Raw genomic sequence first — 22,099 nt, forward strand, 5'->3', positions numbered from 1 at the left:
AACCACTGACTGGGAGAACTAGAGCAGGTGATTGCCACAAGTTTTTATAAGAAGCAGAACTCAACGTCTGAATTTTTAGAAGTTGCCGCCATCACTGGGATTGCATCCAGTGGGCCTAGCAGTGCTCCAAGGAGCAGAAGGTGGAACCCTGGGAGTGCACAACATGATCTGAGGATCCCCTGGGATGTGGAGAGAAATAGTTTCCTTGTTGGAATATATTTAGGAGATATGGACAACCTCTTTGGGACTCAAGAGCTGGCAGCACCAGTGGGTGTTCCATTCATTAACATAGGAGCAGAGACACCAGCTGAGAGCAAAAAACGTTGGTGTTGGCTCTTTGCTGGGCTCTACAATAAACTCCAAGTGCCAGTGTGATTTTGTGAGTGCTTTTATGGGACAAAGAGTCACGGGACACAGCATGGTAAGACCCACCCCCACAGGATCAGCACAGGTCCACACTGTGCCAGGTCACTAAAACCTGGAGGTTTGAAACCCAGCCTTGTCCCTGAAATAAAATCAGGAGCACTGCGCTGCCTGAGAGGTAGGCAAGTTGGATATAGACAGGAGGAAATCAGGGACTTGACAGAAGCCTGTAACACAAGAGGGGAGATCCCTCTTCTGTGAGAGTTTCTTAACCAGCAGTGGGTGCAAATCTTCCAGTTGCAGGATGAGAGAGAACCATATAATGTGACATGTCAAGTACATATCAATAAAAATTATGCCAATTATGTCAATTGAAAAATAAGAGGAAAACAAACAAATAACAGGTAATTTGGAATTAACTTTTGTTAATATCTGGGTATGCCTGGATGGAAAGAAAGCTTGTAAAACAAGCATCAAAATAATAGAATAAGTACAACAATCTTTATGCTGAACATTAAGAATGTTAAAACATAGTGGTGACTTTCAACAAGGAGCTCCTGTTAATAAAGTGCTCAGTGAGAAAATCCACTATATTTTGATAGTCATTCCAGAATCTTCCAAAATATTAGCTAGGGATAGCATATTGTTGCATATTATGGTTATTTTTAAAAGAGACAGTGCCTCTTTATGAAATTAGGCTTGAGCTTTTTTTAAAATCACATATTTAGCTATCGACCAAGTTATTCATTCTAATAATTAGTATGCTGCTATTGCCATATCCACGTTTGCGTTTTCTTCCCCCTAGAATTTTGTTTCCCTTTTAAGGAAAGGGAAACGTTTTTATATCTAGTATATATTCTAGAATGAATTAGTTAATCTATCCATTGCATGAAAGAGAAATACTAACGAAAGCGAATGCAGCAGAGATCCTGGGCTGGTCATCTCACCTCGGGGTGGGGTCAACGAACTTGAGCCGGCCTGTGATGCCCCACGAGGGGGTCCCCCAATGAGGAAGGAGTTTGCAGGGATGGAAGCCGGGCATTCTGCAGCGAGAAGAGACAGCCGACCAGCTGAGTCACGTGGTGGGAGGGGGCTCGCACGCGCTCTCTCCCCGCCTCTCCCCTTCTCCTCCACATCCCGTCCTCTGATGTCACAAATCTGTTCCTCCTGGGAGTGCTGATTAGCATTCAGTGGGTGCAGTTGGCCGGGAGCGAGCTGCGCGGGCAGGCGGGCGGGGGCGCGGCCGTCCCCCGGGGAGCCGCAGTGGCACTGGGCGCAGGATGGCCCAGTTCTAACTGGGATCCTCGCTGACGTGCGGCTGCCGGCTCCTTGGCAGCCGTCTTTGTGGACCAGTAGGCAGAGGGGAAACGGACGCTGCCGAGCCTTTTGCATCTTGGAAGGGACTGTAATCTACTGTAGGGAAGAACAGAACCTCTCAATCACGCGGTGTAAATAAGAGACGGAGGGGAGCCCAAAAGTAAAGGAAGAGGAGGGGAAAAGTGTGTGTTGGGGGAGCGGGGAAAAGCATTTTTGGTGGATGGTATGAAGCCAGCCATGGAAACTGCAGCCGAGGAAAATACTGAACAAAGCCAAGAGAGAAAAGGTACCCAGCGCTCTGACAATAGCCTGTTTCCAGCTTTTCACTAGGGTGCTTTCAAAGAGGTAGCCCGGTTTTGTGTCTCTTGGAAAATAGCTCTGAAACAATCCCTCTGGCATGGTCTTGCTTTCAGGGTGGTTTTTGCCTGTAGGCTGATGTTAAATTAATAGAGCAGCCTTCCTTCAGCCCAGTCCTGTTCCAGATTTTACCTACTGTGGATTTCCCAAAAAGATGTATGCACTTAGTCACCTTGAGATGGGGAAACTTTTTTTTTTTCATTAATGGAATGAGTCATAACTTAATTTCGATATTCTGAGTTATATTCCAAGTAGGTGCAATACCTTGTTTCCTCCTAATGACAAGGAAGAACTATTAAATATGCTTTGGTTCTGCTAATGCTATAGTGATTCTCTAATTTCTCTAATTTTCTTATCTAATATGATTGCTATTTTTGTGTATCCAAGTTCTAACTAGGACATATAGTAACTACATTAGAAGCTTGAGAGACACAGTATAAACTTAGTCACCTACTGCTGTTTAAAAGAGTTTAAAAGAGAATGTCTTCTACTATGTACAATTTAGAGATTTGATTAATGCAAATAGATAAAGGTTCTGTTCCTTAGAATTTTGGAACATATCATGGTTCTGACATGCAAAGTGGATTTTTTTGAGAAGTGTTTGCAGTAAGAAAATGGTAGAAAACAGCAGCAAAAATTAATGTCTTTTCTTAGGTAATAATTGATTTCAAGCTCAATAGCACATAAAATTTTCTCAGCCACTGCAATGTGAAGGGCATCTTTCTGCATTGGAATTTATTTTCCTCATCCAAAGTTACAGATTATCAAAAGGCACAAGAACGTACTCTATACCCACAGAAACTTTATTATTAAGGTTATTTCTCAAGGCTACAGCAAACACTGAACATCTCTAAACATAGTAATTCTTCAAGGTGGAGGCACAAGCGTGTTTTACTTATGAATCTGTACATTGTACTGTCTGAAATTGCTGTTAGTCAACAGTTTTACACCTATAAAAACAGCAATTTCACATAGATCTCAAATTGGCATGTCATTATAGAGACTGTTTTGTATGGGATTTCTTCTGTACATAAGACTTTATGTCTCATAAACAGCAATTTTATTTATAAATTGTTAGTTTATTCCAGTTCTTGCATCAAACCTATCTACTGCAAAACACCAAAAGAAGAAGTTAAAGGCAATTCCTGGAAAAAGAATTTTAAAAGCTACCAAAACTGAAAAATACAAACAAGCAAATATGGTAATTGCAGAAAATCATTACCACCATCATCTTTGTAGTTTCCCAGTTTCCTAGCCCATTTTCATTAGCAGTACATATAGTAGACATTAGACTTATCACTTCACTATTTAATTTTTAATCTTAAATTTAAAATAAATCAAGAAAGTATGTCAGTTACAGTCTTTGTATGGTAATTTCAATGGAATAAACATTTATTTTAAACTTTAAATCTGAAGTGATGGTGGAATGACAAGCATACTCACACACTTGTTTTTGTGACAATTAGTAGATAAGCCAACCTCTAGAGCAGCATTTTTGGTAGGTCACATTGTGATTACAACCTGTGTTGTTGCAGATCATTAAAATAAATCCCAACTCATATTCTTTTTTTTTTTTTTCTTTCAGCCAGGAATTTTACTACTAAATTTAATCCTATACATTTTATCACCTCACATAATTTTATATGTACTCCCCCCCTCCTCTTTTCTCATTTTCTTTCAGTTGTTGGCATTAGATTCAATGCCACTCTCTTAATTTGGGGTGTTATTGCAATACTCTGTAGCCTATAAATAAATAGCATTTGATAGTTATTAGAATACAATATATATAAGGATATAATTTAAACTTTTGGATATAAATTGGCCTCAGCTTTTCAAGTTAGTATCCTTTCTGAAGAATTTAGTCTGAACAACATATCTTAACTGCTGTGGTTCACTGATACCTATTTAAGACAACTGTTTCTTTAAAATACATCAGAATGACTTCCTGTTGTAATCCAAAACTGTACCAAGTCCTGAAGAAAGACTGTGTTTGAAACAATTTTATATCCATCACAGAACACAAGTAGGTGACCAAAATTTGTAACTACTTAGTTGATACTCAGGGATTTTAAAAGAAAGGAAAGGATACAAGGTTTCTTAGGGATCGCCCTAAGAAACTGGCAGTTTTAAAATTGATAACTTTAAATTAAATCAAAATGTAATGGTTGAGTAATGATTGATAATATTCACTGTGTAAGCATATGCCAAGGAAGACATCTAAAGAGAAAATATCTAAACAATGGACTCATAGAGAAAAATGTGGCTGGACAGATGTTACCAGTTATAAGTAGGAGTTGTAATACCATCTTCTTTTACTGTTTAGAAAATTTAAATGTGAAATAACAGCTCTGATGATCTATCAATTGCTGTGGGGTCTTTTTTCCCTTTTTTGAAGGGTAACAACTTTGTAGCCTCAGTTCTCACCAGTAGTGTTTCTGGGGCTTTGGTCCTATCTGTATTCCTGAGTTCATTGACATGGTTTATGGTTTATTAGATCTGTGCTTTATATACATACTAACCTCCTTATCAAGATGTTTTTCATAATCTTGCTCTTCTTTTTTGAAAACTTGTCCTTTCTCTCTCTCTCTCTTTTTTTTACAATGGACAGAAAATGGACATTTTCTACATTTTAAAGTTCTGGTTCCTGTTTATTTAACAACTCCTTCAATTTCTTTTCTCTCACATTTTATTATAAGCAGTCAGGAGGAATCAAATATACCTTCCTCAAACACTGGACATAAGTATTATTCAGTCAAGTTCTTTGCACATCATAAAAAAGAATTGTCTTTTCTTCATTGTTCAATAGCATGTTCCTCATTTCCATCTGAGATCTTACTAGAATAGTCTCTTATTGACATATTTCTACCAATACTCTGGTATTGGTTAAGAATATGGAAGCTTTCTTTTATAGTTCTTTTTTTCCTTCTGAGCTTTCTTCAGAATTGTCTTCAAGTGTTCATATTTCATTCATTCATGGCAATCTGTGCTTTTTTTTTTTTAAACATGTACCTCAAAAACTTCACCAGAATCTCCCCATTTCCAAGCCACTTCCACACTTTTAGGTATTTGTTACAGTAGCACTTTCACTTCTCAGAATCACTATTGTCTTGGTCTTCTTTAGAGAAACAGGAACAGTAGCACATTGTAGAAACAAGTCCATAGTCAGCAAACTCACCAAAAAGAGTGAGTTTTATGGTTCCATTTTCAGTAGAGAAGTCCCAGATCAGTCAAGCAAAGATAACACAATCAGTCTGGTCTTTTACTATAAGACTATAAATCCCATCGCTGGGCCTCATCCTGATGACTTCATCTAACCCCAAACACAAAGACCCTATCTCCAAATACCATCACTATGGTGCTGGGGCTTCACATATAAATTCAGGGAGGACAGTAACATTCAATCATAAGACTATTGCTTTTTTGCTTTTAACCTAATATTTACTTAATATTTATTAGAGATCTATTTGTTCTGGGTATGTAAGAATACCTTGTTAAGATGAGGGTAAAGTTTTACAGATAAAATAACTATTCAGTTACTTGGAATCCTTTTGGTTAGGGTCAGTGTGAGAGGTTCACAGCCACTATAAGAAGTGAAAGTCAGATCAAACCATAAGGTAATTTAATCTTCTGGTTCTTTGCACTAGCCCACTTCTTAATTTTTAGAAAATGTTACATAACTTATATCTGAGAGATGTCTTGAGCAAGAAATTTTTTAAAATCTAGGGAAGGTTGAGGCTTACGAAGTTTTTAGAATTCTGAATTGACATTACTGAACTAGAATCTAGATTATTTCTTTAGGAGGCACAGAAGCATAGATCATATCTGAGGGAACTCAAAAGAAACTCTTGCTGAGCTAACCACTATTGACCCCAAAAAAGGCACCAAATGTCCAAATCACAGTAATATGATATGGTATTTTCAGAAGTGTGCACTATGGAGTCAAAATTTCCCAGGTCCATACCGAGGATTCTCTACCCTTTTGCTGAATGCTTGTGGTCAAGTGATTTACCATCTCATTGCCCTTGGTTTCTTCATTTGTAAAAAATAGAATGATAGACATACCTATATCTTTCTGTGGTTATGACAGCTAAAAAAACAGGTACAGTGCATTTAACATGATGATAAAGACTTTGTGAGATTTTAAGTATACCGAGTCAGGACACTTGATTGTTAGGTCCTTATCCTTAGTGATCTTATGTGCACAGTAGAGGGTTATATGCTCACCCATAGGTGAAATAATTACCCATTTCAATGTCAGAATTATCTTTTTTATCTTTACTATTTGTAGCACTGCAGAGGAACATAACCCCTTACTAGAATTTATGGGATTCTCAGACACAAATTGGCCATATCAACTTTATGGTTTTTTAGGGATTTCAAGATTTGAATCAACAAGTTACTATATACCTACTTTGTCCTAAACAAATTTAGAGAATATTTTCTTCCCTGATCTTCAGTGAATATTGAGAAATACAATCATATTATCACATAGGGACCTGACTCCACAAAGCCACTGTGTATCTCAGTAAGTAATGGTGTAACCCTAAACCAGCAGCCTTTTTTCTATAACACTGAAAGGCAACTGGAGCAGGATGTAATCTATAACATTCTAGGACTGTAAGGTACATTTATTTCTCCAAAGTGCTGGGTGTGACAGAATATTTATTTCTCCAAAGTGCTGGGTATGACAGATGGTGTGACAGAATATTGCAGACATCGATAAGAAGGCAGCAATTTCACCATAGAATCAGAAAACTTCAGGATTATTTGTCACATTTTTCAGGACTTGGGCTGAGTACCATTATGAAGTGTGCACCTTTATTCATTTTTTTCTTATCAGTTAGCAATAATTATATTGTACTTTTGGTTTGAAAATGAAGTAGGCATAAAGAAAAATATTGTGAGAAACAAAATTTTTAGTATAGAATTAGTGTCTGCCTAAAATGACAATTTTAGGAGTAGAGGAGAGAAAGCATGGTGGGAAAAATGAAATAAAAACATTTTGATGGTTTATATAAATTTAAATTCAAAATCAGAGGTTGAGATTCAATAAATTTTCCATTTACCATGCTGAGTTAAGAAGCTTCATATAAAGGACTGCATTTTGATAGCAAACGTATGTATCTATGCCAGTATTAGTTTAACTCTATGGCAAAACAATAAATAAAACTGCTAATATACAACATTTCCTGGATATAAAGACACTGACTCTTTACCACCTGAAATTAGCAGTGAACAGCAGGGCTGAAATGGAAATGTGCAGGAATCACTGGATGTACTTGGGTTCAAAGAACAACCAGTACAATCTATGCCTATCTGGGATACAATGCTAGCTTCAAACATTGTATATATCTATATATAAAATAGATATTATATAGCTATAATGTTATTTGGGATGGCACATTCAACTTAGTATTATTTTATGTTTTTCTTGATGTATTAACTATTTCACATGGGTTTGGACAGAAGTGGCCCTTAAAGGATTTTAGTGAACTTTTTTTCTCTCTCCTTCTCCATTTCACCTCATCTTTTACCTATCTTCTCCCTTTTCCCTTTTTTGTCACCTTAAAGGAACAGTGTACAGTGAGATTTGTCTTTGAGTTGACCAGAGTATTTCCAATGTCCAAAGAAATAATGGAGAAGGGTATTAACACATGTATGTCTCGGGGCTGAGAACTGTGCCAGCAGTAACTTTACCTCTGAGAATACAGTGGGTACTCCCAAATGTCTTTCTGGCCCTTCTGATTTATATTTCTCTGTTTTAACATCAGTAGATACTTTTGAGAAGAAAAGAATCAAAGCCAATAAATAGCCTCTTTCTTGTCTACTCGGGTCTGGTTTATCTCCCTCCTGATCCCATTGTTTCAGTTTTCCCTTCCCTACTTCCCACAACCCCTAATCCTGCCTCTCAAATTCCTCATATCAGGGAGACCATATGATAGTTGTCTTTCTCCGATTGACTTATTTTGCTCAGCATAATACCCTCCAGTTCCATCCATGTCTTTGCAAATGGCAAGACTTCATTTCTTTTAATAGCTGCATAGTATTCCATTGTATATATATCCCACATCTTCTTTATCCATTCACCTGTTGATGGGCATCTATGTTCTTTCCATAGTTTGCCTATTGTGGACATTTCTGCTATGAATATTGCAGTGCATGTGCCCCTTCAGATTAGCATAACTAATTTTATTATATAAAGGCAATACAGTGAAAAAATTGAGAACATGACAATATTTTTTTAAGGTTTTATTTATTTATTTGACAGAGAGAGATCACAAGTAGGCAGAGAGGCAGGCAGAGAGAGAGGGGGAAGCAGGCTCCCTGCCAAGCAGAGAGCACAATGTGGGTCTCGATCCAAGGACCATGAAATCATGACCTGAGCTGAAGGCAAGAGGCTTAACCCACTTAGCCACACAGGCGCCCTGAGGGCATGCCAGTACTTTGATGAAGAGTTTTGATGTTACAGACCTATTTCATAGGGCTGCAGAGACCCAGTCTTGATAAAATGTATAATCCACCCCATGACTCCAAGTGGAGTTGTTGGAACTGGCAGGATCTAAGCACCTGGAAAAGGTAAGAAATGCAGATCTGCTTTTTTTTTTTTTTAAATTTTATTTATTTGAGAGAGAGAGACAATGAGAGAGAACATGAGCGAGAAGAAGGTCAGAGAGAGAAGCAGATTCCCCGTGGAGCTGGGAGCCCGATGCGGGACTCGATCCGGAGACTCTGGGATCATGACCTGAGCCAAAGCAGTTGTCCAACCAACTGAGCCACCCAGGCATCCCAGACCTGCCTTTTTTATAGAATCAGCATTTTAATGAGATTCCAAAGGGATTTATATTCACATTGAAATTTGAGAACCACTGTTCTTTCAGAGGGGCCTGTAGAATTTTCTTACAAAGGGCCAGATAGTAAATATCTATGGTAGTTCTCTGCCTTTTAACTGCACCAATTGACAATTTAAAAAAAAAAAAAATGAGTGTGACTATCTGCCAATAAAACTCTTCATGTTTCACAAGATCTTCTTTTGAATTTTTCTCCTTTACTCGAGTTTAATTTTTTCTTTTTTTTTTATGTTTTCTTTGTCTTTTCTTTCATTCTCCCTCTCTCTCTTTCTTCCTTCCTTTTCTTCCAACATTTTACAAATGCAAATACCATTCTTGACAGGGTTGTTTTGATCCCTGCATCACAGTTTGCCACTTCCTGCTCTATAATACTTCTTAATTATGACTGGTCATTGAAACCATATGAAGAGCTTTAAAAAACAAACTCATACATTCTGTCCATAGAACTTCTGATGTAATTGATAAGGTGAAGCCTGAGCTTTAGGATTTTTAAAATATTCTCCAGATGATTCTAATAAACTGATTTTTAATACATTTTATTGGTAATTAATTTTGTTATAAGCATTGTTTTTTTTTTAATTTAAAAATTAGCATTTGGCAGTGTTGCCAAATATTTCAGACAAGGATTGTACAGAATGAACAGAGCAAAGTTTCTCACCCTTGGGCACTACTGACATTAGCTCTGCCTGTGACTCTTCACAGGGACAGCCTGAGTCACGAATGCAGTTCCTTTCTAGAGATACCTTCTCTTTTGTAGGGGCAATACTGTGCATTGTACAGTGTTAGTAGCATGCCTGACCTTTATCCACTGGCATCCAGTAACACCACTCCCTGCCACAAAGTAACAAACAAAAATATCTTCAGATATTATTTAATGTCCTCTGAGCCATACTCACCCCTACTGAGAACTGCCATGTAGACCATTTTGAATCAGGGAGGCCTCTGTACATTCACTTTTGCTTCTGTAAGTCAGATTCTTTCCACCTCTGTTTTCCTGTTGCTGGTTGTCTAAAAGATGTAAACTTGGCGTGTTTTCTTTTTAATTTTGTGGCTCATTATAAATCAGTAAAGTAGGTAGGAATGCTGTATATCGGGATGTGTGTGTGTGCGTGTGTGTGTGTGTGTGTGTGTGTGTGTGTGTGTGTGTATGACATTCGTTCCCTAAGGAAGAATATAGCCGTTGTTAACTCCTGGCGCTCCTTTTGAGCTAGCATTAAATCTGCTGCCAGATCATTAGGCCTTTGTGAATTTATAGCCATGGCAACAACTATCTGCAAGCCTGAGGACAAAATGTGTTTTATTTTGTTGTTCTGCACAAAAAGTCCCAGGAATGCTGGAGACAAAGTAGCCATTGAGAGTTAGAGGCACTGATCCATGTTTTTTCTCCCTACTATGTAGTTTATATTTGAACTGTGTTAGGCTAATGCACACTGAAGTTTTTGTGTGAATTCAAACCTAAAATCCTCTTTAACCAGAAACTAGGTAAATGAAGGCTTAAACCAGAAACTAGGTAAATGAAGGCTTATGATATTATTAGCCCAATGTAGATTTTTAATATTTGGTGAGAAGTACTGAGAATTTATATTAAAATATAGTAGACTGCTATTTGTTTTGCTTTAAATGAAGAAGAGATAATCATCAAAACTGCTTTCCTTACTTTTTCTATTTCATGTTAACTAATATTGCCATTGCTGCTTTGATGCTTGGGAAAACTCCATCTGTGGATTTCTAAGTGTACCCAAGAAAGCATTGATGTCCCTAGCTAGGATTAACTTTCAACAGTAGGCTGCTCTGCTGATATTTAGTAACACCTTCACATTTGAAAACATTAGCCCTACCCATGACTCTTCATAGTGGGAAAAGCCTGAGTCACAAGTCCATTTACTTTCTAGAGGCACCCTTAGCACCATGGAGGAGGGGACAGTGAGGCTGGCTTTCTCAGGACCTACTCTGGTACAGCACTAAAGCATCTTTGCTCTTCTGAGAGGAGCAATATATGTGTGTCTCAGAGATGGCACCAGTTACATTCTTTTCACATAGCTAAACAATTTGGTTGTCTTCTTTGCAGATCTTGGAACTTGCCATTTGATTGGCAAATGGCTAGAAAATTGTGGCAAGTCCAGTGGGCTGCCTCTTAAGGAGAAAACTGAAAACAGGCTTCAGCACAAAAGCCTTTCAAATAGACTCAGGACATACCCCCCCCCCCCCCCAAGAACTGGGGAGATAGGAATTTTGACCAAAATTGGCTTCTCAAACTCTCCTACAGACACAAATCCCCTGATGCCTTATTAGAATGCTGACTTTGATTCAGCTGACCCAGTGTAGGGCCCAAGACTGCATTATTCTCAAGTTCCCTGATGAAGTTGATGTTCCTCATCCAAAAACTATGCTTTGCAAAGCAAAGGGTCTGAGTCACTTTCAAGTGATAAGTGGTCCACTCATGTCTTGTCTTGGTCTCTGAAAGTTCTCGTTGCCATCCAACAGCAGCTAACAGCATCCAACTTTAACTCTTTGGGACTATAAACACAGGAATCCAGTTACCCACTGGAAACCTTCCCTTAAGATGACGTGCAGTGTCCTCAATCTCAACGTGTCTAAAACTGAACTCATCATTTTGGTTCTCCAAACCTAGCCCTCTTCTTATCAACCCTAGCTTAAGGAAGAGAACAGCACCCATCCAGTTACCCACACGAGACATTTAGGAGTCCTCCTTGGTACTCACCAGTCCATCCTCAGCCTCACCAGCAAATCCATACCAAGTTGTGCCCATTTGACTTCTGACATCTCTCAGACTCTCCATTTCTTCAGCTTCCCTTGCCGCTACCCCAGTCCAGGCTCCTGCCATCTTTCACCTGAATTATTACAGTGTGCTCCTGGTCCTCTACACATCTACTCTGTCCCTTTCATAGCAGCCAGACTGCTCTTGTACAACACAAAGTATTCACTGTGCATAAAAATGTTCCAAGGCTTCACCTGGTTCTGAGGCTAAAACCAGAATCCTTAATGCCACTTAGAAAGCCCTGAGTGATCAAGCTCCAGTAGACTGCTTGTGCCCTTTCCATGCTTTTCATATATTCTGTGCAGTTTTTTACCTGATTCAAGAAGGAGAGGAAATGTGGTCCCTGTTATTCCACTTTGGTCAGAAACCAGAAACAGAGGTTCTCAAAATTAAGCACCACCAAAAGTACACAGAAGGTTTATTAAAAAACAGACTACTGGATTAACTCCCAGTTTCTGATTTAGTTGTTTTTGAGTGGGGCCCAAGATTTCCCACTTTTAGTGTGTTACTAATGCTTCTGGTATGTGGTTCATACTCTGAGTACCACTGCTTCCAGATATGGGTCTGCAAATTTTTACTATAGAGATAGAGTCTTAGGCTTTATAAGACATGAACTCTCTTTTGACTATTCAACTCTGCCATGTGAAAAAAGAGTCACAATTTATAAGTAAGTAGGCATACCTGTGTTCCAATAAAACTTTATTTACAAAAATATAGGCTACAGTTTGACTACCACTGTTTTAGGAGAAACTTAACATTTGATTCTGTCAGGAATAACAATAGCACTTGTTGCCAACTTTCAGAGCAAAGGAGAAATCATTAATTGTAGCACATGGGGAATACTTTCACAGAGTTTGATGGTCACTGTACTCAGAATGACATGGTAGGGAAGATTATGTTTGCATTTCTAGGCTTGTATTTCTAACACTATGAAATAGAACACCACTATGTACATATGTTATAAGAAACCCTACATCTCCATCCCAGGATACACCCAGGAATGGCTACATAATGTTCAGGGCTTCTAAAAAATTAAAATTCAGGTACCTGTTTTAAAAACTTATTTAATATTTTACATAATTAAACTGAGAAAACAAAGACTCGTTCAATGGCTCAGTTGTTAAACGAAAATATGTCCTATGTGAATAAACAGGCCACAAGCACATGTACATGCACATGAGGCCAGCCTAAAAAAAGAACACCATCATGGACTCTAGCACCATGTCTATAACATACATATGATACACATGAATACATAAATTTCTGTTCAAAAATTCTATAAATTTAGAAGCATTCCTAGTATCAATATCAGATTTAGACAATATCTTTAACGTTTTTTTGTTAACTCTGTGCATCAATTTTGATTTTTTTGGAATGAGGTATAGCATATAGCCAGATTCTCCTGGGTTCAAACATATCTTAACACACTACAGATAGAGATGCTTTCTAGACTCACGTACAACTTAAAAGCGGGGGTATGTGGCTGCTCAGATATGAACTACAGAAGCAATTTTAAACCTGCAGAGAAATGATCAACAAAATAAAAAGAAGCTCTCCATTTTGCTATATTATTTCATATATTTCCCTTTATTATAACAGAAGTTTCTTGTCTTATTTGCAGTTAGGATCCATGAGAGTTTTTTCTGTATTTGTGCAATAAGATGATCAATATATTGACTTCTGGGAGCCAGAATTCCTATAGTTATAAATAAAATCATCTACTAAAAATGCAAGAGTTTTGGAAGTGCTTTGCATCAGCTAAGAAGGTATGAGTCTTAGAAGAGATATCCCAAATTCTTCAGCCCCTGGTTTTCTTTGCCAAAACCAGATCCATGGAATGGGGTATCTAAAATCCTGAGAGAGATAAATCAAAGGAAAATATGAACCTTTTTCTAGTGCTAAATCTGGGACTGAATGTCATCATTTTTATAACCCCATTTGTCTTTCTGAGCCGGGGAGCAGCTCCAATCTTATTCTCTAAAGCTTTGGATGAAAGACTGTTTTGAAGTGGCAGCTGTGCATTTGGAAGGCTGAGTTCTGTTGTTAATGGGCAAGCATGGCATGCCACCTCACCTCACCCTAACTCAGAACAATGAGGAAGGAAGTGGGCTTACTATAGTGTGTGTGCAGTATATGCAGGAAGTAATGAACATTCTATCAGATTATATGGCAGTCCTGGTATGTCAGCTGTATATATATTCTGCATACTAGATCTTTCTGCATAAAATTCTTTCTGACCTCCTCCAGTATAAATCATCATCCCTCATCTTCTTCCCTCTCTGCTCACCATCACTGGCTCTCCAGCAGTCTGTATTTTGGCCCTTATCACACTACTGTAATAATTGTTGTTTGCCTGCCTCTAGTGTTACACTGATCTCCTTTAACACAAAGATGTCTTATTTCATAGTGTATCCTCAGTGCCAAGCACAGTGCTGGGCATCCACCAATTCTGTTAAAAAGTGTGAATTGTATTGTTCAAAGGAGAACACAGTTATTATTTAACTCACATCAATGAAAATTGAATTATTTTACAAGTCAAAAATGTGACTTTACAAAGTACTGTTTGGCAGTCATGGAATGCTCTCTGATATTGCACCTATGAAATATGACCAGCACCACTAAATTGATTTTTTAAATTTAATTTTATATAATTTAAATAACTACATATGCTAGTGCCTATAATACTGAATAGCACAGTCCTGAGGCCACACATCTCTGTCCAATGAAGACCAGCTGTAACTTCATTAGCTAGGAAAGCAGGCAATATCTAGTTCTTCACACCATTCTACAATGGGTGAGAGGGTGAACAACACCAAATCAACAGGTTTTTTATGTAGCGGAACATAAGGCTAAGAGTTACAGTTTTTCTTGCTTTGGGAGTATGGGGAGAATTTGGACTTTCGATTGCCTTCTCCCCTCACCTTGTTTCCAAGAAATTTGTATGACAGGATAAGATGGAAGTCCATCTTCCATGCTGTTAGTTCTCAAGTTCCAAAGATCTTGAAGGTATTGACCTGATGGTAAAATTGAATTGTATTGTACACTGGTTCGCATTATATGTAGTTTCATATATCCGTTTTAGGTAGGTTGGTCTTCATGACAACAGTCAACCATCTTTTGAAATAAAACAAAGCACACTTTCATATGAAGGCCTAAGATATTTTGTTTTCCAGTGAATTGAAGAGAAATCTGGTTTATGTCACCTCTGCTTTATGCTGGGTAGTCATTCCCTGTCTACTGTAAAGACCATTTAGGAAAAGTAAATTTAGCTACATAATGTGCTTGTCTTGAAGTATTGAACAATTCTTCATTACAGTTAAATAGCATAATGAATTCAGCTGGGTTGTCTGACAACAATTAAAAGTTTGGATAATCCTAAACAAGGGATGGAAGTCAGGAGAGGTACTGACATTGCCCCAAAGCCAATGCCACTTCAACTGAAACATAAATGTCTCTTAACTGAAAATATAACCTGACCCTATCCTTTTGAGAGGGTAGAGAGCTTTATAAAATCTTAAGTAAAACATTTGTTTTGGGCGCCTGGGTGGCTCAGTGGGTTAAGCCGCTGCCTTCGGCTCAGGTCATGATCTCAGGGTCCTGGGATCGAGTCCCGCATCGGGCTCTCTGCTCGGCAGGGAGCCTGCTTCCCTCTCTCTCTCTCTCTCTCTGCCTGCCTCTCAGTCTACTTGTGATTTCTCTCTGTTAAATAAAAAAAAAAAAAAAAAAAAAAAAAAAAAAAAACATTTGTTTTGAAAATGATCATCTGTATTTCTCAAGATTTGGCTTGAATTTCAACTTTTTCATTTTACTTTATTGATGTTCATTTTGTCTTTTGTCTTTTCTTTTTCTTCTATTCCTTTAACTTTACCTATTAGTTATGGGTTCTTAATCTGAACACTCATATCAGAGAATACAGGTAGAAATTGGGGAGGATGAGGAGACAGGAATAAACTGTGGTGTTGGCAAGACTGGAGAGACATTTTTATTAAAAAGTTGAGGGAATTTGATGTTAACATGAATGAAACTTGAGAGGATTTTGGTGACCTTATACTTGTACGGACCAAAATACCCTTCATTTTTCCAAAATAACTATGTTGATATTTTCTGAACCCAACAACAGTATGATTACTATGTCTGCTTCTTTTGATTGCCCAGGAGGTCAAGAGTGGGAGAAAGTTATTGGCTGCTAAGAAATAGAGTTATTTGAAATCCCTCAAGATTAAGTTGAAGTGTCACTATTCCTGGAACTGCAGCTTCACTGCTATCCTCTCTTTTGACTTTGTTAGTGAACAATTGCTCCTCACTGTTGCTGGAACAGCCTCCCATTCCAGCCCCAGGTCAATGAGGAAGCTGTAGAATTGTGACTTACTCCATTAATTTTTTGTGTGCTACTAATCCTAAGTAAATTAACTTATGTTCCCTCTTGGAGTGCCAGGGTCCTACCCACAGAGTGATAAGGGCTGCACAAAACTGGCATATTGAGCTGTTATCCACAGAACATGAAACGGGAGCTGGCAAGGGCGAGCCCTCTCTGCAAAGCTGTTGTGTTGATGAAGACAGAGAGGTCTTGCCCATAACCACTGCATTTTGTCTTCTTTGGGTCCAGGGTGCTTTGAATGCTGCATCAAGTATCTGGGAGGGGTCCCCTATGCCTCTGTGGTGGCCACTATCCTCTGCTTCTCTGGGGTCGCCCTGTTCTGTGGCTGCGGGCACGTGGCCCTGGTGGGCACTGTGGCAATCCTTGAGCAACACTTCTGCACCAACACCAGTGACCACACCTTGTTCAGTGAAGTGTAAGTATTAATTACCTTTTAAAGTGTTTTTAAGGGGTGCCTGACTTGCTCACTTAGTAGAACAGGTAACTCTTGATCTTATGGTTGTGAGTTCAATCCCCATGTTTGGTATAGACATTAACTTAAATAAAAATAAAAGTTGAAAAATTTTTTTTAAAAATGTATTTAAAATGCAACAATCTGGGGCACCTGGGTGGCTCAGTGGGTTAAAGCCTCTGCCTTCAGTTCAGGTCATAATCCCAAGGTCCTAGGATTGAATCCTGCATTGGGCTCTCTGCTTGACAGGGAGCCTGTTTCCTCCTCTCTCTACATCTGCCCTTCTGCCTACTTGTGATCTCTCTCTCTGTCAAATATATAAATCAAATCTTTTAAAAATTAAAAAAATAAAATACAATAATCTCATAGCATTTCTTAAAAACTATAGTGTAGTAAGGGTCATTGAAACGTGGTTAAATATGAAATGGAGGCAACTGTCTTCCAATGCATACAATAATTGTACTGGCAGGATCTGTCTGATACAACTATTTTAGACTTCTAGATTCTATTTAAGACTTACAACTAACAGGAAGAGTCTTGGATGGTTAATTTTATGCAGTTATAGCCCTCATAATTGTAGCATCTATTGATACCATACCTTTCACCCTCACAGACCTTGAGTAGCTTGCACATTGCTGGCAGAACCAGAGTGGGCAAAAACTCTGCCTACTCTGTAATTACAGAGTGTTGCTTTTGATTACAGGGTCAGGCAGCCACTGTTGCTCTTGTCAGTTTTCTAAGTCCTTCCCACTCTGGCTAAATGACTTCCAGGGCTAATGCTTATCTTCCCCCTCCTTTATTTTCCTCTTTTCTTTGTTGGGAGCAAGATATTGAGGACTACAACCATGTATGTGAGAGAAAGTAGAAAGTAACTCCATATGCCCAGGTGAAGACACAGGATTAGAAAAGACATCAGAAGATCTTAAATTTCCATCTTAGGGTGATCCTCAGCATAGATATTCTGCAAAAATCAAAAGCAATGAACAAAAACATAGTGAAGCATATGGAACAAAAATCTGATTTCTAAAGTTACCACATCATTTGATTAACATATACAGTTTTCAACAAAAAATATAAGGTATACAAAATAAAGAAAGCATTGTTTCCATGGAAAGGAAAGAAAAATACAAACTGTTCCTTAAAAAGTTCTAGTGACAGGTCTGCTACACAGACTTTAAATCAGTGGTCCTAAAAATGTTCAAAGTCTTAAAGGAAGATCTGGAGGAAGTTAAGAAAACAATGTCTGGAACACATGAAAGTACCAATAAAGAGATAGAAAATCTAAAAAAAAAAAAAAATTCTGTAACTGAAAAGTACAACAATAAGTGAAAATATTTGCTAAAGGGATCAAAGGCAGATTTGAATTGATAGAAGAAACAGGAAACATGAACTAAGGACAAAAGAAATTGAGTTTTTTTTTTTTAACAAAAATAAAGAAATGAACAAAGATGAACACTTTAAGGGGCTCATGAGACACCAGGGAGTCCGGGAAGGAAAAGAGAAAAAGGGGGCAAAGAGAATATTCAAGTAATGAATATTCAAATATTCAAATAATTTTAAAAAATAATGTCCAAAAAGTTCCCAAATTTGATGAAAGACATTCAGGAAACTCAACAAATTCTAACTAGGGTGAATTCTAAGGTTAAAAGACAGAAGGAAAGACATAATATATTAATAAAAGTTTCAGTGCAGCGACATGAGAAAACAATTATAACCATCTATCATTAATATAAATCAAAAATAGAATTGAAGGTAGAAAAAGTCTTACAATAATAGTTCGAGACTGAATACCACACTCTCAATAATAGATAGAGTAATCCCATATACATAAGTATAGAAATAGAGGATTTAATCCATACAAAAATCCAACTAGACCTGCCCAATGTATTCTAGATATTCTATTCAACAATTGAATGTACACCCTACTCAAGTAGGGTCTCCTGCATTTCTTATGATAGACCTAATGACAGGGGACATTTCCTATGATAGACTATATGTTAGATCACAAATTAAGTCTCAATGATTTGAAAATTCAGGTATCATAATATCTTTTCCAAGCACGATGGATAAAGTTAGAGATTAATAACAAAAGGAACCTGAAAAATTCAGAAATTGTGAAAATTAATATACTCAAGCAACCAATGGATCAAAGAAGAAATTATATGAGAAATTGGACAAATGACAGTAAAAACACAGCATACTAAAACCTAGGGAATGCAGTCTGAATAGTGCTGAGGAAGAAATTTATAGCTACAAATGCTTATACAAACAAGAAATGACTGAAATCAATTACCTAACTTTACAAATTAAAGAATTAGAGGGGCACCTCGCTGGCTCAGTTGGTTAAGCATCTACCTTCTGCTCAGGTCATGATCTCACGGTCATGATTTCAGGATCATGAGATCAATCCCACATTGGACTCCCTGCTTAGCGGGGAGTCTCCTTCTTCCTCTGCCCCTCCTCCAACTCATACATGCTCGCACGTGCCCACGCTCATTTGCTCTCTCTCTCTCAAAAACAAACAAACAAACAAATAAAGAAATGATCTTTTAAAAAAAGAATTAGAAAAACAAGAACAAATTAAACCCAAAACTAGCATAAAGAAGGGAGTAATAAAGATTTTTTGATTATATAAATGAAATAGGGAATAGAAAAATAATAGAGAAATCAGCGATACATAATTGACAAACCTTTCACTAGAGAAACTAAGAAAAAGAACAAAATGATTTAAAAAATCAAAGATGTAAGTGAAGATATTACCAATTCTATAGAAATAAACTATAAAAGAGCTACTACGAACATCTGATAACAAGTTCAATACCTTAGATGAAATGGACAAATTCCTAGAAACACAAAAATTACCAAGACTAAAGCACACACCCACAAAAAATAAAATAGAAAGTCTGAGTAGACTTAAATTATCAGGGAGACTGAATCAGTAATCAAAAATGTTCCAACAAAGAAAAGCACTGGACCTGATGGTTTCACTGGTGAATTCTTCAAAGTTTTTTTTAAAGATTTTATTTATTTATTTGATGGAGAGACTGAGAGAGGGAACACAAGCTGGGGTGGTGTAAGAGGGAGAAGCAGTCTCCCCACTGAGCAGGGAGCCTGATGCAGAGCTCGATCCCAGGACCCTGGGACCATGACCTGAGCTGAAGGCAGATACTTAACAACTGAGCCACGCAGGCACCTCACTTCAAAGCATTTTAAATACTAACATCAATCCTTATCAAACTTTCTAAAAAAATTGACCAGAAAGGAACACTTCCTAACTCATTCTGTGAGATCTGCATACCCTGATACCAAAGACAGATAAAAACACTACAAGAAAAATACAAATTAATCTCTATAAACATTGAAGCAAAAATCCACAACAAAATTCTAGCAAACTGAATTCAGCTGTATAAGTTGCATATGCCATGACCAAGGATTTATTCAACCATTATTCAGCATAAGAAAATCTATTAACGAAATTCACCATATTGACATAATAAGGGTGGGGAAAGGAGGAAGCATAATTATTTCAAGTGATGTAAAAACATTTGATAAAATTCAATACTCTTTAATAAAAACAGTCAACAAACTAGGAATAGAACGACATTACATTACAAAAAATTTAAATGAAACTTAATAAAAACCCAACACCAAACATACTCAATGCTGAAGTACTGGCAGTTTTCCCTCCAAGATGAAGAAAAGGCAAGAATGTCTACTCATATCACTTTTATTCAACATGCTACTACAAGGCCTGTCTAGCAATTAAGTGAGTAAAGAAACAAAATGCATCAAAATTGGAAAGTAACAAGTAAATTTATTTCTGCTCACAGGTGGTATTATCTTTATATATATATAAATACTATAAATATATAAAACCCTAAGGAACACAATACACAAAAGTTAGAACTTAAATTCAGTGAAGTAGCAGGATTCAAAATTATCACTTAAAAATTAATTGATTTCTATAGAATATTAGTTATTAATTTGAAAATGAAATTAAGAAAATAGTTCCAATTACAGTGCTATCAAAACAAACAAATAAAATACTTGAGAATTAATTTAACCAAGGAAGTAAAAGCTTTGTACAAGGAAAACTATGAAACAGTTCTGAAAGAAATTTAAAAGTACATAAATGGAAAGCCATTCATGTTCAGGGTGTGGAAAATTCATTATTGTCAGTAATACCCAAAATGATCTACAGATTTAAGTCATCCATACCAAAATCTGAAAGATGATTTTTTTTTTTTTTTTTTGAGAGAGAGAGAATGAGAGAGGGCATAAGGGGAGAAGGTCAGAGGGAGAACCAGACTCCCTATAGAGCCGGGAGCCAGATGCAGGACTTGATCCCATGACTCCAGGATCATGACCTAAGCCAAAGGCAGTGGCTTAACCCACTGAGCCACTCAGGTGCCCTAAGATGATATTTTTGCAGAAATAGAAACATTGACCCTAAAATTTATTGGAATTTCCAAGGTGCCAAGTAACCATAATAATCCTTTAAAAAAAAGAAAAAAGAAAAAACTGGAGGACTCACACTTTCTGATTACAAAGATACAGTAATCAAAATAGTACTGGCATAAAGATAGACATATAAACTGATGAACTACAACAGAATAGAGAACTCAGATATAAACTCTTGCATAATGATCAAAAGATTTCCAAATGTGCCAAGATCATTTATTCAATTGGGAAAAGACAGTCTTTTCAATGAATTTTGCTGAGAAAATTGGATATCCACATACAAAGGAGTGAAACTGGACTCTCACCTAACATCATATGCAAAATTTAACACAAAATGGATCCATTCCTTCACCATAAGACCTAAAACTATAAAACTTTTAGAAAAATACATAGGGCAGAAGTTTTACATTGGATTTGGCAATGATGTTTCATATATGAAACCAAAGGCAGGCAACCAAGAGACAAACTGGACTTCATGAAAATATAAAAAGGTATTATCAACAGAGTGAAAAAACAAAACACAAAATAGGAGAATGTATTTTTAAATAATATCTGTAAAGGGATTAATGTCCAGAGTATACAGAGAACTGTTAAAGTTCAACTGAAAAACAACCTGATTCAAAAATGGGCAAAGGACTTGGGACACCTGGATGGCTCAGTTGGTTGAGCATCCAACTCTTGGTTTCAGCTCAGAGCAGATCTCAAGGTCTTAAGATCAAGACCTACATTGAGCCCTGAGTTGGGTTCCATACTCAGTGGGGAATTTGCTTCTTCCTCTCTGTTTGCCCCTACCCCTGCTCACTTGCTCTCTCTCTCAAGTTACTTACTTACTTAATTACTTACTTAGTAATTCTTTCTTAAAGTGGGCAAAGGGCTTGAACAGACATTTATTTAAAGAAGATATGCTAGTAGCCAATAAAAATGTAATTCATTATTCAACATTAGTAGGGAAATGCAAATCTAAACTACAGTGAAATTCTGGGAAAATAATAGATTAGGAAAATCCTGATCTCACCTCCTCCTTACGAACACTGAAACTACAATTACATATAATAGAGCTAATTATGAAAATGATCTGAGGACTAGCAGAACACATCTTCTACAGCAATTTTTTTTTAAAGATTTTATTTATTTATTTGACAGAC

At 37.2% G+C, this 22,099-nt stretch overlaps 1 protein-coding gene across 6 annotated transcripts in view; it reads left to right on the forward strand.

Annotated features, from left to right (window-relative positions):
* Window positions 1-1,568: 1,568 nt before the first annotated feature.
* LOC309856875 (neuronal membrane glycoprotein M6-b-like) overlaps window positions 1,569-22,099 on the forward strand; it is a 197,948-nt gene continuing 177,417 nt past the window's right edge. For all 6 annotated transcript variants that reach the window (XM_082718667.1, XM_082718663.1, XM_082718664.1 and 3 more), the window contains exons 1-2: window positions 1,569-1,966; window positions 16,271-16,457. In XM_082718667.1, the coding sequence (XP_082574793.1) occupies window positions 1,906-1,966; window positions 16,271-16,457 (248 nt within the window). In that variant the 5' untranslated portion in view covers window positions 1,569-1,905. The remainder of the gene's footprint in view (window positions 1,967-16,270; window positions 16,458-22,099) is intronic.

Source organism: Mustela nivalis, assembly GCF_964662115.1.
Source record: "Mustela nivalis genome assembly, chromosome: Y".
Classification (NCBI taxonomy): domain Eukaryota; kingdom Metazoa; phylum Chordata; class Mammalia; order Carnivora; family Mustelidae; genus Mustela; species Mustela nivalis.